At 38.1% G+C, this 17,696-nt stretch overlaps 1 protein-coding gene across 4 annotated transcripts in view; it reads left to right on the forward strand.

Annotated features, from left to right (window-relative positions):
- The window catches only part of ALKBH8 (alkB homolog 8, tRNA methyltransferase), a 253,312-nt gene extending 236,034 nt beyond the window's left edge, over positions 1 to 17,278 (forward strand). For all 4 annotated transcript variants that reach the window (XM_061202589.1, XM_061202588.1, XM_061202590.1 and 1 more), the window contains 3 exons: positions 3,631 to 3,887; positions 15,278 to 15,427; positions 16,431 to 17,278. In XM_061202589.1, the coding sequence (XP_061058572.1) occupies positions 3,631 to 3,887; positions 15,278 to 15,427; positions 16,431 to 16,988 (965 nt within the window). In that variant the 3' untranslated portion in view covers positions 16,989 to 17,278. The remainder of the gene's footprint in view (positions 1 to 3,630; positions 3,888 to 15,277; positions 15,428 to 16,430) is intronic.
- Positions 17,279 to 17,696: the final 418 nt, after the last annotated feature.

A 17,696-nucleotide genomic window follows, 5' to 3' on the forward strand; every position in this document is an offset into this window, starting at 1 on the left:
TGCCTTATGTATTGAGGTGTTCCTATGTTGGGTGCATAAATATTTACAATTGTTATACCTTCCTCTTGGATCGATCCCTTGATCATTATGTCGTGTCCTTCTTTGTCTCTTGTAATAGTCTTTATTTTAAAGTCTATTTTGTCTGATGTGAGAATTGCTACTCCAGCTTTCTTTTGATTTCCATTTGCATGGAATATCTTTTTCCATCCCCTCACTTTCAGTCTGTATGTGTCTCTAGGTCTGAAGTGGGTGTCTTGTAGACAGCATATATATGGGTCTTGTTTTTGTATCCATTCAGCCAGTGTGTGTCTTTTGGTGGGAGCATTTAATCCATTTACATTTAAGGTAATTGTCGATATGTATGTTCCTATTCCCATTTTCTTAAATGTTTTGGGTTTGTTGTTGTACGTGTTTTCCTTCTCTTGTGTTTCTGGCCTAGAGAAGTTCCTTTAGCATTTGTTGTAAAGCTGGTTTGGTGGTGCTGAACCCTCTCAGCTTTTGCTTGTCTGTAAAGGTTTTAATTTCTCCATCAAATCTGAATGAGATCCTTTCTGGGTAGAGTAATCTTGGTTGTAGGTTTTTCTCCTTCATCACTTTAAGTATATCCTGCCACTCCCTTCTGGCTGGCAGAGTTTCTGCTGAAAGATCAGCTGTTAACCTTATGGGGATTCCCTTGTGTGTTATTTGTTGTTTTTCCCTTGCTGCTTTTAATATGTTTTCTTTATATTTCATTTTTGATAGTTTGATTAATATGTGTCTTGGTGTGTTTCTCCTTGGATTTATCCTGTATGGGACTCTCTGTGCTTCCAGGACTTGATTAACTATTTCCTTTCCCATATTAGGGAAGTTTTCAACTATAATCTCTTCAAATATTTTCTCAGTCCCTTTCTTTTTCTCTTCTTCTTCTGGGACCCCTATAATTCGAATGTTGGTGCATTTAATGTTGTCCCAGAGGTCTCTGAGACTGTCCTCAGTTCTTTTCATTCTTTTTTCTTTATTCTGCTCTGCAGTAGTTATTTCCACTATTTTATATTCCAGGTCACTTACCCGTTCTTCTGCCTCAGTTATTCTGCTATTGATCCCTTCTAGAGTATTTTTAATTTCATTTATTGTGTTTTTCATCGTTGCTTGGTTCCTCTTTAGTTCTTCTACGTCCTTGTTAAATGTTTCTTGCATTTTGTCTGTTCTATTTCCGTGATTTTGGATCATCTTTACTATCATTATTTTGAATTCTTTTTCAGGTAGACTGCCTATTTCCTCTTTATTTGTTAGGTCTGGTGTGTTTTTACCTTGCTCCTTCATCTGCTGTGTGTTTTTCTGTCTTCTCATTTTGCTTATCTTACTGTGTTTTTGGGGTCTCCTTTTCACAGGCTGCAGGTTCGTAGTTCCTGTTGTTTTTGGTATCTGTCCCCAGTGGCTAAGGTTGGTTAAGTGGGTTGTGTAGGCTTCCTGGTGGAGGGGACTAGTGCCTGTATTCTGGTGGATGAGGCTGGATCTTGTCTTTCTGGTGGGCACGTCCACGTCTGGTGGTGTGTTTTGGGATGTCTGTGGCCTTATTATGATTTTAGGCAGCCTCTCTGCTAATGGATGAGGCTGTTTTCCTGTCTTGCTAGTTGTTTGGCATAGGGTGTCCAGCACTGTAGCATGCTGGTTGTTGAGTGAAGCTGGGTCTCGGTGTTGAGATGGAGATCTCTGAGAGATTTTTGCCATTTGGTATTAATGTGGAGCTGCGAGGTCTCTTGTGGACCAGTGTCCTGAAGTAGTCTCTCCCACCTCAGAGGCACAGCCCTGATGCCTGGCTGGAGCACCAAGAGCCTTTCATCCACATGGCTCAGAATAAAAGGGAGAAAAAATAGAAAGAAAGAGGATAAAATAAAATAAAATAAAGATAAAATAAAATAAAGCTATTATAATAAAAAAATAAGAAAAAATTATTAAGAAAAAATTTATTAAGAAAAAAAAATTTTTTTAAGTAAAAAAAAAAAAACAAAAAAGGACGGACCAAACCGTAACACAAATGGTGAAAACAAAGCTATACCGACAAAATCTCACACAGAAGCATACACATATACACTCACAAAAAGAGGAAAAGGGGAAAAAAATAATATATCCTGCTCCCAAAGTCCACCTCCTCAATTTGGGATGATTCGTTGTCTATTCAGGTATTCAACAGATGCAGGTACATCAAGTTGTTTGTGGAGCTTTAATCCGCTGCTTCTGAGGCTGCTGGGAGAAATTTCCCTTTCTCTTCTTTGTTCGCACAGCTCCCGGGTTTCAGCTTTGGATTTGGACCTGCCTCTGTGTGTAGGTCGCCTGAGGGCGTCTGTTCTTCGCTCAGACAGAACGGGGTTAAAGGAGCAGCTGCTTTGGGGGCTCTGGCTCACTCAGGCCTGGGGGAGGGAGGGGTACAGATGCCGGGTGAGCCTGCGGCGGCAGAGGCTGGCGTGACGTTGCAGCAGCCTGAGGCGCGCCGTGCGTTCTCCCGGGGAAGTTGTCTCTGGATCTCAGGACCCTGGCAGTGGCGGGCTGCACAGGCTCCCGGGAGGGGCGGTGTGGATAGTGACCTGTGCTCGCACACAGGATTCTTGGTGGCGGCAGCAGCAGCCTTAGCGTCTCATGCCCGTCTCTGGGGTCCGCGCTGATAGCCGCGGCTCGCGCCCGTCTCTGGAGCTCGTTTAGGCGGCGCTCTGAATCCCCTCTCCTCGCGCACCAGGAAACAAAGAGGCAAGAAAAAGTCTCTTGGCTGTTCGGCAGCTCCAGACCTTTTCCCTGACTCCCTCCCGGCTAGCTGTGGTGTGCTAACCCCTTCAGGCTGTGTTCACGCCGCCAACCCCAGTCCTCTCCCTGCGATCCGACCGAAGCCCGAGCCTCAGCTCCCAGCCCCCGCCCGCCCCGGCGGGTGAGCAGACAAGCTTCTCGGGCTGGTGAGTGCTGCTCGGCACCGATCCTCTGTGCGGGAATCTCTCTGCTTTTCCCTCCACACCCCTGTTGCTGTGCTTGCCTCCGTGGCTCCGAAGCTTCCCCCCTCCGCCACCCACAGTCTCCGCCAACGAAGGGGCTTCCTAGTGTGTGGAAACCTTTCCTCCTTCACAGCTCCCTCCCACTGGTGCAGGTCCCATCCCTATTCTTTTGTCTCTGTTATTTCTTTTTTCTTTTGCCCTACCCAGGTACATGGGGAGTTTCTTGCCTTTTGGGAGGTCTGACGTCTTCTGCCAGCGTTCAGTGGGTGTTCTGTAGGAGCAGTTCCACGTGTAGATGTATTTCTGATGTATCTGTGAGGAGGAAGGTGATCTCTGCATCTTACTCTTCCGCCATCTTGCCCAGACCTCCCAAGAACTACTTTTTTTAACTGATAAATCAGAGCCTACTTAACCCTAGTCATGAAACGTGGATTGATTTGCTTTTTCTTTTGATAAAACAATCATACCTTATGAATCATTTGGATAAAAATAATGGTTTAGCGACTTCCCTGGTGGTCCAGTGGTTAAGACTCTGTGCTTCCAATGCAGGGGGCTTAGATTCAATGCCGGGTCAGGGAACTAAGATCCCACATGCCACGTGGTGCGGCCAAAAAATAAATTTAAAAAACAAATAAGTAAATGGTTTATATTGCTTTCTTTTATTCATTAGGTTACCCTTTGGTCTGTGACAGCCAGATGAAGGAGACTCCCACATCATTTCCAGAGAGTGATAAAGAAGCCTCACAACTGGAGCAAGAATATGTCCATCAAGTTTATGAAGAAATTGCTAGACACTTTAGCAGCACGAGACATACCCCTTGGCCACACATTGTGGAGTTTTTGAAAGCTTTGCCAAGTGGTTCATTAGTTGCTGATATTGGATGTGGAAATGGAAAGTATCTTGGCATCAATAAGGAGTTATATATGGCAAGTAATTGTTGCTTCTGGCTTTCTTTTTGCTTTATTTGTAAGGGTTATTATCACCTTCGTCATGATATAATGCTGTGTTTTTAGGTCACTGCAGAAAATTGTAACCAACAGGTTGAAAATTAATGAACACTCCCATTCTTTTTTATTCCTCTAGAAATTTATGGGCATGCCATTATTTGCAGTTTTTTTTTGGTCCCTTCAGATTTTGCTTTCTAAGAAGATTATTTTATCAGTAAAACTATCTTATATTTATAAAACTCTTTACAGGTTATAAAGGATTTTTATAGAAACCATTTTCTTTCCTAGTTCCTTGTAAGTATTAGAAGTATAAAGCAGATATTTTTATCCATCTTTTATAAATGAAGAAACTGAGGCTCACAGAGGTTATATTACCTCCTTGGTGTTATATTATTAGAGGATATAGCTGGAACTTGAACCCATGCCTTATGACTCCAAATCTAGTGTTCTTTTACTCATAATAGAAAAAAAAGGTTAGTATTTATTGTTTTCTTACTGTTGGGAAAATTAAACCTCAAGTAGATTAAAAATTTGACCAAGGTTATAGTGCTAGGCCTAGGACTTGAACCCACTTCTCTCTGATGCCAAAGTTTCTGTTTTCAGTTGTTATAATTTCCTTTCCTTTTTTTTTTTTTTTAATGTCTCCAGATATTGGCAAATGTACCCTGGGGAGAAAAGCATTTAAGAACCAATTATCTTGAGCTTTGTTCTTTTTTTTTAAAATTTATTTATTATTTATTTATTATTTATTTTTGGCTGTGTTGGGTCTTCATTTCTGTACGAGGGCTTTCTCTAGTTGCGGCAAGCGGGGGCCACTCTTCATCGCAATGCGCGGGCCTCTCACTATCGCGGCCTCTCTTGTTGCGGAGCACAGGCTCCAGACGCGCAGGCTCAGTAGTTGTGGCTCACGGGCCTAGTTGCTCTGCGGCATGTGGGATCTTCCCAGACCAGGGCTCGAACCCGTGTCCCCTGCATTGGCAGGCAGATTCTCAACCACTGCGCCACCAGGGAAGCCCTATAATTTCCTTTTCTAATGGATCACTGTTTTCTCTGCTGTGCTATAAAGTAGGAAGTTCTCCCTGTATTAGTGCATTGTTGTAAGTACTCGTGTCAACACTGCTCTGTGAGGACTGGAGCTTCCCTTTCTCAAGATTAGGGGAGGAAGGACTAGAGTAAGGGGAGTATATAAGGAGAATGAGAGCAGTCTACCTTCATGGGCTGTTATAGTATGTCAGATTGCTTGTAATCTTAATTTTTACCTCATCCTAGATATTGTACACCTACACGAAGAAAGAACGGTACTACTGCAATTGAGGAAAGGTAGACTTTGTGCATTAAGAGGCAGATAAAAGAATCGCTTTTCATCAAGAGAAGACAAGTATTCATATATTGTCATGTTTACAATTAAATTTTAGTTTATAAAGAATAAGGTCTAGTGAACTAAGTTTGTTCATGTTGAAGAGGAAATAGGTTTTAGATTTGTCACAACTCTAACCACAGCTTAAAACAAAGTATATCTTCTGATGTTTTAATCTTAAGGTACTGTCCAAAAATGTTTCTCAGGAAGCTCTGCTTTTACACTTTCTTGATGATAACCTGTGGCTTTGTCTAGTCAGGTATCAATTGTGACAGTGAAACTAGGTTGAAGTCAAACACACTGACTTAGTCATATGATAATATTATCATGTTACAGTTAAGAAAAATGATTTCTTGATAAACTGAACCAAAAACCTGAAGCTGATTCAAGAAGGAATATATCCAGAAGAATTTGAAAATCATAAGTGTACTCTCCATAATCTACATTCATTTTATCAGTGGTAGTCTGCATGTGTTCTTTCCTGTCTGCTCTTCCTGGAACCTACTGCCATTGTCTGACCTCTAGAGAAGGCTCAGTAAGTGTGGTTCAATGAATGAATGAAAACTACTTGTCTGGTTGGAGTTATGGTTTTCATTATACAAGAAATGGAATTATATATGATAAAAGAGAAACCTAATTTTTTAAGCTGCTAAGGCTCCAACCTGGATGGAGCAATAATACTTGAGTGTATTTTGAACAGCCATCTTTGAGCATGAAAATATGTGCATTTCTTGACATTCATGAGAGGATGTGACCTGAGACATTCATTCTGGGTATTCAAATGTATATCTAAGATAGTCTCAGAATTTAAAAAGTTATTAGTATCACTATTTTATATAATTTCCTTTACAAAGTATATTTTAAAAATACTAGCTTGGGCTCTCATGGAAATAGTTTTATAAACAACTATTCATTTCTCTTAGAAGTATATGTGGTGAATCTGTTCTTATCTGATCTGAGTTATGCATGAGCTTGTTCTTCTGCTCTTTAACTCAAAATTTCTATATTCTAGCTAAGAAACATTTCTTATTTAGACTCCATCATTCCTAGCATCAGCATTAGCTGTTGGCTTTATTTTCAGAGTTAAATTTTATAAGAAAGATTTTATACCTTCAAGAAACTTATTGCCTTTATAATTGTACCAATAATAGATGAGATGTGCATACCCAGAACTTGGTCTAGCTTATTCACTACGTGATGTTCTGTGCATGGATCTTAGAGTACCCTCAGTCCGAATGTGTTTCTTAGATAAATACTTACTTAAAAACAAGACCTGTATATATGCTGTCTACAAGAGACCCACTTCGGACCTAGGGACACATACAGACTGAAAGTGAGGGGATGGAACAAGATATTCTATGCAAACGTAAATCAAAAGAAAGCTGGAGTAGCAATTCTCATATCAGACAAAAGAGACTTTAAAATAAAGACTATTACAAGAGACAAAGAAGGACACTACATAATGATTAAGGGATCAATCCAAGAAGAAGATACAACAATTGTAAATATGCACCCAACATAGGAGCACCTCACTACATGACAAATGCTAACAGCCATAAAAGGGGAAATTGACAGTAACACAATCATAGTAGGGGACTTTAACACCCCACTTTCACCAATGGACAGATCATCCAAAATGAAAATAAATAAGGAAACAAGCTTTAAATGATACATTAAACAAGATGGACTTAATTGATATTTATAGCACATTCCATCCAAAAACAACAGAATACACTTTCTTCTCAAGTGCTCATGGAACATTCTCCAGGACAGATCATATCTTGGGTCACAAATCAAGCCTTGGTAAATTTAAGAAAATTGAAATCATATCAAGTATCTTTTCCAACCACAACTCTATGAGACTAGATTAGGAAAAAATCTGTACAAAATACAAACACATGGAGGCTAAACAATACACTACTAAATAACCAAGAGATCACTGGAGAAATCAAAGAGGAAATCAAAAAATACCTAGAAACAAATGACAATGAAAACATGATGACCCAAAACCTATGGGATGCAGCAAAAGCAGTTCTAAGAGGGAATTTTATAGCAATACAATCCTACCTCAAGAAACAAGAAACATCTCAAATAAACAATCTAACCGTACACCTAAAACAATTAGAGAAAGAAGAAGAAAAACCCCAAAGTTTGCAGAAAGAAAGAAATCATAAAGAACAGATTAGAAATAAATGAAAAAGAAATGAAGGAAACAATAGCAAAGATCAATAAAATTAAAAACTGGTTCTTTGAGAAGATAAACCAAATTGATAAACCATTAGCCAGACTCATCAAGCAAAAAAGGGAAAAGACTCAAATCAACAGAGCTAGAAATGAAAAAGGAGAAGTAACAACTGACACTGCAGAAATACAAAGGATCATGAGAGATTACTTACAAGCAACTATATGCCAATAAAATGGACAACCTGGAGGAAATGGGCAAATTCTTAGAAAAGCACAACCTTCTGAGACTGAACCAGAAAGAAATAGAAAATATAAATAGACCAATCACAAGCACTGAAATTGAGACTGTGATTAAAAATCTTCCAACAAACAAAAGCCGAGGACCAGAAGCCTTCACAGGCGAATTCTATCAAACATTTAGAGAAGAGCTAACACCTATTCTTCTCAAAGTCTTCCAAAATATAGCAGAGGGAGGAACACTCCCAAACTCATTCTGCAAGGCCATCATCAACCTGATAACAAAAGCAGACAAAGATGTCACAAAGAAAGAAAACTACAGGCCAATATCACTGATGAACATAGATGCAAAAATCCTCAACAAAATACTAACAAACAAAATCCAACAGCACATTAAAAGGATCATACACCATGTTCAAGTGGGGTTTATCCCAGATTGCAAGGATTCTTCAGTAAATACAAATCAATCAATTTGATAAACCATATTAACAAATTGAAGGAGAAAAACCATATGATCATCTCAATAGGTGAAGAAAAAGCTTTCAACAAAATTCAACACCCATTTATGATAAATCATTTATCAGTTGCTTCATTTGCAAATATTTTCTCCCATTCTGAGGGTTATCTTTTTGTCTTGTTTATGGTTTCCTTTGCTGTGCAAACGCTTTTAAGTTTCATTAAGTCCCATTTGTTTATTTTTGTTTTTATTTCCATTTCTCTAGGAAGTGTGTCAAAAACGATCTTGCTGTGATTTATGTCAAAGTGTGTTTTTCCTATGTTTTCTTCTAAGAGTTTTATCTCACATTTAGGTCTTTAATCCATTTTGAGTTTACTTTTGTGTATGGTGTTAGGAAGTGTTCTAATTTCATTCTTTTATATGTAGCTGTCCAGTTTTCCCAGCACCGCTTGTTGAAGTGGCTGTCTTTTCTCCATTGTATATTTTTGCCTCCTTTATCGAAGTTAAGGTGACCATATGTGCGTGGGTTTATCTCTGGGCTTTCTATCCTGTTCCATTGATCTGTATTTCTGTTTTTGTGCCATTACCATACTGTCTTGATTATTGTAGCTTTGTAGTATAGTCTGAAGTCAGGGAGCCTGATTACTCCAGTTCCATTTTTCTTTCTCAAGATTGCTTTGGCTGTTGGGGTCTTTTGTGTTTCCATACAAATTTTGAAATTTTTTGTTCTAATTCTGTGAAAAATGCCAGTGGTAATTTGATAGGGATTGCATTGAATCTGTAGATTGCTTTGGGTAGTATAGTCATTTTCACCATGTTGATTCTTCCCATCCAAGAACATGGTATATCTCTCCATCTGTTTGTATCATCTTTAATTTATTTCATCAGTGTCTTATCGTTTTCTGCATACAGCTCTTTTGTCTCCTTAGGTAGGTTTATTCCTAGGTATTTTATTCTTTTTGTTGCAGTGGTAAATTGGAGTGTTCCCTTAATTTCTCTTTCAGATTTTTCATCATTAGTGCATAGGAATGCAAGAGATTTCTGTGCATTAATTTTGTATCCTGCTACTTTACCAAATTCATTGATTAGCTCTAGTAGTTTTTTGGTAGAGTCTTTAGGATTCTCTATGTATAGTATCATGTCATCTGCAAATAGTGACAGCTTTACTTTTTCTTTTCTGATTTGGATTCCTTTTATTTCTTTTTCTTCTCTGATTGCTGTGGCTAAAACTTCCAAAACTATGTTGAATAACAGTGGTGAGAGTGGATAACCTTTTCTTGTTCCTGATCTTAGAGGAAATGGTTTCAGTCTTTCACCATTGAGAATGATGTTGGCTGTGGGTTTGTCATATATGGCCTCTGTTATGTTGAGGTAAGTTCCCTCTATGCCTACTTTCTTGAGAGTTTTTATCATAAATAGGTGTTGAGTTTTGTTGAAAGCTTTTCCTGCATCTATTGAGATTATCATATGGTTTTTATTCTTCAATTTGTTGATACGGTGTATCACACTGATTGATTTGCGGATATTGAAAAATCCTTGCATTCCTGGGATAAATCCCACTTGAAACATGGTATATGATCCTTTTAATGTGTTGTTGAATTTTGATTGCTAGTATTTTGTTGAGGATTTCTGCGCTTATGTTCAACAGTGATATTGACCTGTAAGTTTCTTTTTTTGTGGTATCTTTGTATGGTTTTGGTATCAGGGTGATTGTGGCCTCGTAGAATGAGGTTGGGTATGTTCCTTCCTCTGCAATTTTTGGAAATAGTTTCAGAAGCATAGGTGTTAACTCTTCTCTAAATGTTTGATAGAATTCGCCTGTGAAGCCATCTGGTCCTGGACTTTTGTTTTTTGGGAGCTTTTAATCATAGTTTCAATTTCATTACTTGTCATTGGTCTGTTCATATTTTCTATTTCTTCCTGATTCAGTCTTGGGAGATTGTACCTTTTAAAGAATTCATCCATTTCTTCTAAGTTGTCCATTTTATTGGCATATAGTTGCTTGTAGTAGTCTCTTATGATCCTTTGTACTTCTGTGGTGTCAGTTGTAACTTCTTTTTCATTTCTAATTTTATTGATTTGAGTCCTCTCCTTTTTTTCTTGATGAGTCTGGGTAAAGGTTTATCAATTTTGTTTATATTTTCAAGAACCTTCCCTTCCTCTTTTGTTCTCTTTTGTGATTTGATGATTGTCTTTAGTGCTGTGTTTGGATTGCTTTTTCTTTTGGGTGTGTGTAAGTATTGTAGGCTTTTGGTTTGCGGTTACTTTGAGATTTTGATATAGCAGTCTGTATGTATATATACAAGATTATTTTAAGTTGGTGGTCTCTTAATTTCCAATGCATGTCCAATATCCTGCATTTGTACTGTCCTCACAGTTGCTGGTTTTTGATATCATATGTGCGTGTGGATGATTTCCTACCTTTATTGTATGTTTGCCTTTACCAGTGAGCTTTCCCATTTGTAATTTTCTTGTTTTTAATTGTGGCCTTTTCTTTTCTGCCTAGAGATGTTCCTTTAGCATTTGTTGTAAAGCTGGTCTGGTGGTGCTGAATTCTCTTAGCTTTTGCTTGTCTGTAAAGCTTTTGATTTCTCTGTCACATCTGAATGAGGGTCTTGATGGGTAGAATATTCTTGTTTGTAAGTTTTTCCCTTTCATCACTTTAAATATATTGTGCCACTCCCCTCTGGCTTGCAGAGTTTCTGCTGAAAAGTCATCTGTAACTTTATGTGGATTCCCTTGTATGTTATTTTTTGCTTTTCCCTTGTTGCTTTTAATATTTTCTCTTTGTCTTGAATTTTTGTCAAGTAGATTAATATGTGTCTCAGCATGTTCCTCCTTGGGTTTATCCTGTATGGGACTCTCTGCACTTCCTGTACTTGGGTGACTTTTTCCTTTCCCGTGTCAGGGAAGTTTTCAGCTATTATCTCTTCCATAATTTTGTCAGGTCCTTTCTCTCTCTCTTCTCCTTCTGGAGCCCCTATAATGTGAATGTTGGTACATTTAATGTTGTCCCAGAGGTCTCTTACATTGTCCTCATTTCTTTTCATTCTTTTTTCTTTATTCTGTTCCATGGCAGTGATTCCACCATTCTGTCTTTCCAGTCGCTTATCTGTTCTTCTCCCTCATTTATTCTGCTACTGATTCCTTCTAGTGTATTTTTCATTTTACTTATCGTATTGTTCACCTCTGTTTGTTTGTTCTTTATATCTTTGTTGAATATTTCTAGTATCTTCTCAGTCTGTGCCTCCATTCTTTTCCCCAGATTTTGGATCATCTTTACTATCATTACTCTGAATTCTTTTCCAGGTAGATTGCCTATCTCCACTTTACTTCTAGGGTTTTATCTTGTTCCTTCGTGTGGAACATATTTCTCTGTCATCTCACTTTGTCTAACTTTTTGTGTTTGCAATCTGTTCTGCAGGCTGCAGGATTGTAGATTGTAGGCTGCAGGCTGCAGGATTATAGGTGGGTGAGGCTAGTCTAGAGGGTTGTGCAGGCTTCCTGGTCAACAGGACTGGTGCCTGCCCACTGGTGGGTGGAGCTGGGCCTTGTCCCTCTGGTGGGCAGGGCCATGTCAAGGATATGTTTAGAGGCGGCTGTGGGCTCAGGAAGAGTTTTGGCAGCCTATCTGCTGATGGGCGGGTCTGTGTTCCCTCCCTGTTGGTTGTTTGGCCTGAGGCATCCCAGCACTGGAGCCTACAGGCTGTTGGGTGGTGCCAGGTCTTGGTATCAAAATGACGGCCTCCAGGAGATCTCACACCAATGAGTACTCCCTGCTACCTCTACCTCTGCCACCAGTGTTTTTATTCCCACAATGAGCCACAGCCGCCACCCCACCCCACCCCTCCAGGATACCTTCCAAGACCAGCAGGTAGTTCTGGCCAGGCTCCTATGAAGTCACCGAGTCCCTGGGTCTCGGTGTGCTTGAAACCTTGTGTGCACCCTCTGAGAGTGGAGTTTCTGTTTCCCCCAGTCCTGTGAAGTTCCTGCAATCAAACCCTGCTGGCCTTCAAAGCCAAATGCTCTGGGGGCTCCTCCTCCCAATACCAGGCCCTTAGACTGGGGATCCTGACATGGGGCTCAGAACTCTCACTCCTGTGGGAGAACCTTTGTGATATATTTTCCAGTTTGTGGGTCGCCCACCCACAGGAATGGGGTTTGATTGTGCTGCAAATGTGCCCCTCCTACTGTCTCATTGTGGCTTCTTCTTTGTCCTTGGATGTAGAATATCTTTTTTGTTGATTGTTGTTCAGCAGTTAGTTGCGATTTTGGTGTTTTCTTGAGAGGACTTTAGTGTTTTTGTGAGAGGAGGTGAGCTTAAGTCCTTCTACTCCACCATCTTGTCTCCACCACTCTCAAGAGTTAAGTACATTAATACAAAGAATCTGCTTTAACATATGGTGGGTATTCATTAAAGACAATTTCATTAGCTTGTTTACCTTTTTCCATATTTTGGATTATTTTCTTAGGATAAATTTTTTGAAGAATGATTATTGGGTGAAAAATTGTGAACATTTTTATCTTTCTTAAAAAATGGTTTGCCAAACTGCTTTTTAAAATTGGTCTAGCCAATTTGTACTGTCAACAACACTTTATGACAGGAAGTTGTATCACAGAGCTATCACTGTGGTATACTTTGGTTTTAAAATATTTTTGATACTTTAATAGGAGAAAAGTGAAACCTTGTTTAGTTTGATTACTAAGTTGGATACTTTTTCATTTTTACCAGTACTTCCAGAATTGCATATTTAATATTATGTTGAAGACTTTAAAAGTTATATACAAGTATAAAGTATACATTTTAAGCCCAACCAATATGTGTTTTTATTGTCATTCATCTCCATCCCACATACAGAAATATGTAGCTTTACATGAGTCCCTTACCATTAATGAGTATTTATACATAAGCTATTTTCTGTCCTGTTTTTGACATTATGTAGCATTATTAGAGAGAATTTCAAATATCTGGTACTATCCTTGGTATAAAAGCTTAAGGGAATTTAAAAATAGAAAGGGAAGAGAAAAAAATACTGATGATTTGACTATAGTATATGGAAGACTCAGGCAAAATAAGTGAAAGGTGAAAGTACTGAGCCAGTCATGAGTCAGGACTACATTAGACCTGGTACTTTATGACTAAAATTGCCCCTGATTTCATTTGTTGGTGAAAAGGCGTGCTCTGTACAAATAATTGTAAGAGTCTGGCAGGAAGAAGAAGGAAATTTTCTCTAGTTTTTGTTCGGTTGCTCTTCTCCTTGTTCTGTTTTATCTGTGATTCTCAGATAATAACTTTCCTCCTCTGAGTAACTATCAAGCTCTATCTCTGGGGATAGGCACATTGGATTTCTTCTTGGTGACTTTTAGCAAGGTATAGCAATCTGTAATAATTGGGCATACTTGAAACTTCTGTTTCCATGAGCTGAATTTTATTGTAATAAAACCTGGCAAGGACCAAAATATAATATGCATATTGTTTGAGTGGTACTGTCATCTTGATATTGTGACTATTGGCATAAGATATGGAAGAAAATAAATAAAAGTAATAGCCAGTTATATATCTTATACAGGTAAAGGGAGCAATTAAGTGGGAATTGTGCCACTGTTGTTATTAATGGGCCCTTAGTACTTTTCCATCTTAAAATTATATCAAAATGATATTGCTATACTTTACTTCTAGCTTGGTACCTTTTATTATGCCTCAGATATTAATGCAGCTGTGGGCTGGAATACTGAAGCTATTTAATATTTATTAGAAACTGAGCAAATTCATATTAGGTATCACTGGCATGGCAGTGTGACTTAATAAGAATTGTTTTGACATGAAGATTCATATCTTTATTCTCAAATGGACTGAGGGAACCCTGATCCCTTAGCAATGATCAATGCTTACTTATAGCAAAAATTCAAATGAGTAAATATAAACCTGAGGTGGCTACTTCTGTTAGATGAAATCTACTTATACATATCTTTATATCTACTTATACATATCTTTTCTCTCTTGTAGAGATTGGGTTAAGAAGAAATATCTGGAGATAATTATTAGTGATTTAACATTCTTTAAGCTCCTCCTATTCCTCCCTCAATTTATATGTGCACATTGCACGAGCTTGTGTGTACTCTCTCTTTCTCTCTGTCTCTGTCTTTGTTTCTGTCTTTCTCTATATATGGTATTTTTAGAACTAAACAGCAAAACTGTGTACAAAAACAACAACAAAACTAGAGAGAATATAGGCAGTCCTAGCCCACAAATACTTGCCACAGAACCAGACATATGCATAAGGCATGTTAGGCCTCAGCTGCTTGGGGAGATGAAAGGATGCTGCCAGCTGCCTTCAGTGTTGTCATTCCCATAGAATGGTTTGGTTATACCAAAAGGTTTAATTCAATAGCATTTTACAAATTTTGAATTCAGGTATTTAGCAGAACAAGACTCAATGGCTTTAAAAAATGAAATAAATTATTTAACTTTATTTAGGAAGATTTTATTTTATGATGGTGCAAGTAATACATATTGAAAAGTATAAAGAAGAAGGAAAAAAAATAAGCCATCCTCCTGATATCTGGGTCATTACTGAATAGTTTATATACTAATAAGTGATACCTTAGAACCTCTTATTTGTAGCTTCCCCCAAAAGACTAAATGTCTATGTTTATGTGATAATTTCCATTTTAAAATGTGTGATATTGGACTTCCCTGGTGGTCCAGTGGTTAAGACTCTGCGCTTCCACTGCAGGGGGCGTGGGTTTGATCCCTGGTCAGGGACCTAAGATCCCACATGCCGCGTGGTGCAGAAAATAAGATACGATAAGATATAAAATAAAATAAAGTATGATATTACAAAAAGATCAAGATTCTGAGTGGTGATTAATTAGATGCCAATTAGGACCTCCCATTTCCACCAATGTTATTTTTATTCTAGTTATTTTGTTTCCATTCACTAAGTTGAATTCTGTTTGATACCTGTTAAGGTAATAAATGCTGCCCTGTAAATTATATAAGCTGACTTTGTACTGGCTGTAAGAACCTATAATATCATGGTCTTAGACCCATTCACAATGAATATGAAATCTGTCTAATAATTTTATGACATTTAAAAAGTTGTTCTGAAATTCTTCCTTTATCTGTTATAGATTGGCTGTGATCATAGCCAAAACCTTGTGGACATTTGTAGAGAGAAGCATTATCAGGCCTTTGTCTGTGATGCTTTGGCAGTACCAATCCGCAGTGGGTCTTGTGATGCTTGCATCTCCATTGCTGTTATTCACCATTTTGCTACAGCAGTAAGTATTGTCTTTCTTGCTCCAAGAACTTGTAACTAAGTGGCAGGAAATGTTCATGGATTTTACTGATTTGGACCCCACTTTAGCTTTTCCTTTCTTTCCATTCTCTTTTCTTGTCATACAGTTTACCCCAGTTTTTAAAGAAAGCCTGTGGAATGGAGATGAGTTACATGGGAGCTGTGATTACTTAAGCAGAGGTCTGATGAGACTATGCATTTATTGCTGCACATTTCTGCCTTTTTCCTACCTGAGTCTTACTCATCTTTAAATGTCTTCCTCAAACCCACAGAGTCACAGAATTTAGCTGTAAGAGACTTTAAGAGATCATCAGCTCTAGGCCTCTTGAGTATTCTCTCTGTCTCCTCAGCCTCTGAGCTTCTTCTTTATTTCCGTTTCCCATCTTGCTTTCTCGGCTCTCACTCTCATTCCTGACATCTGAGTCTCATGTTCTTCCCATTCTATTTTTCTTCTTTTCCTGTTCTTTTTTTCAAAACTCAGGTATTTATCTGGTAGTAGTATGCTGATGCTTTTAATTAGTCACTCTGCTTCTAATTTTAAAATAAGTGAATTTAATATTTTATATTTTTCTTATAGGAAAAAAATCTTATTATTCCTAGGTGTTACTCATTTCCCCCAATCTAAGCAATAACATTATAGATCCCTTTGTGCTGGAGTTCCTGGCCGTTTCAGTATATCTTATGATCTCAACTGAATTTCAAACAAAGCAGAAAACCCTCTATGCCTCTGTATTATTATCAGAAAGAAAAAAAAGTTTTCCCCTGTTTATCAACACTTTTTTTCCTCTCAATTGCAGAGCAAAATTCTCCTTTTCCCCCCTTTTTTTAAACTATAAGATTTGTTTTATGTTTGATTTTCTGTACTGTCCATCTTAATTGAAAATAGTCCTATAGTTAGTTATATTTTCCTGTTTCCTCTCTGTATCTCTTTCTCATTGATAAATGGCAATATGGTTTTTTGTTTATTTTTTTTTTGTTTTAACTAGGAGCGTAGAGTGGCAGCTCTCCAAGAACTTGTTCGACTCCTAAGACCTGGTGGGAAGGCACTCATCTATGTTTGGGCCATGGAACAAGAATATAATAAGAAGAAGTCCAAGTATCTTAGAGAAAACAGAATTAGCCAAGGAAAGAAAGAGGAAATCAGCAGTGATACATCAGTGCAAGAGTTGCTTGTGAAGCAGATGCCTGATGTGGGCAATCAAGATTCAGCACCTTCTGTCCCCTCCATTAATGACTTTCAGGATAGAGGATGTAATTCAAGGAAAGTTACTAATTCCAAGTTGCCTATTCACACTAACAGGACTTCTTTTCATTCTCAAGATGTACTGGTTCCCTGGCACCTTAAGGAAAATCCTGGTAAGGGCAAGCCTATTGAGCCATTTGGACCATTAGGATCCCATGACCCAGGTCCTGTGTTTCATCGTTACTACCATGTGTTCTGTGAGGGAGAAATGGAAGCTGCCTGCCAGACTTTGAGTAATATCAGCATACTGCAAAGTTACTATGATCAGGGGAACTGGTGTGTGATTCTTCAAAAGGTCTGATCATCTCTATGAACACATATACAGGGAATAAATGCTCAGCTTTTTTTTAAAAAAGGAGATTAAATTACCTGTATTATTAGTTAAAGAGAAACCGTGTGGAAAAGTATCAAAGGAGAGTGCCTGAGAGAAATTGTAAGTAGAGATTAGTTAGGAAATATTCGGTCTACTACTATTGCTGACATCATTTAATCCATAAATATAGGCTTCTCCTATAGGGAGTAACAGGGATGGTTTTTTAAAGTGATTGAAGTAGTTTGTGAAATATTTGGGATCCTAGGGTAAGTAAGAGCACAGCATTTTGAAGATAAACTTTTTTTTATAAAGTGTTACTAAATGAACTAAATCATATAGAATCTTAGTGAAGTAATCACATAACATTTTATCAATAATAAAGAAAATATTCCTGTTCAGTAGAAAATTGCCTGAAGTTTTATCTGTGATTGTTAGCTCTGTAAAATCATAGATGATAACCACTCTGTCACTACACCTTACTAGCACAGGGCTTGACACATAGTAGGTACTCAGTAAAATTTTAGTCATTTGGATAGTACCCATATATTAATGTAGGAACTTTCATCCAGTAAATACTTATTGAACCTCTACTCTGTACCAGTTACTGTTTTAAGTTCTGGAAGGGGAACAGTGAACAAGAAAAAAACAAAGGCCATGCCCTCATGGACTTACATTCTAGAAGGAAAGACAGACAAT

The sequence above is a fragment of the Eubalaena glacialis genome, chromosome 10, assembly GCF_028564815.1.
Source record: "Eubalaena glacialis isolate mEubGla1 chromosome 10, mEubGla1.1.hap2.+ XY, whole genome shotgun sequence".
NCBI classification, from domain to species: Eukaryota; Metazoa; Chordata; class Mammalia; order Artiodactyla; family Balaenidae; genus Eubalaena; species Eubalaena glacialis.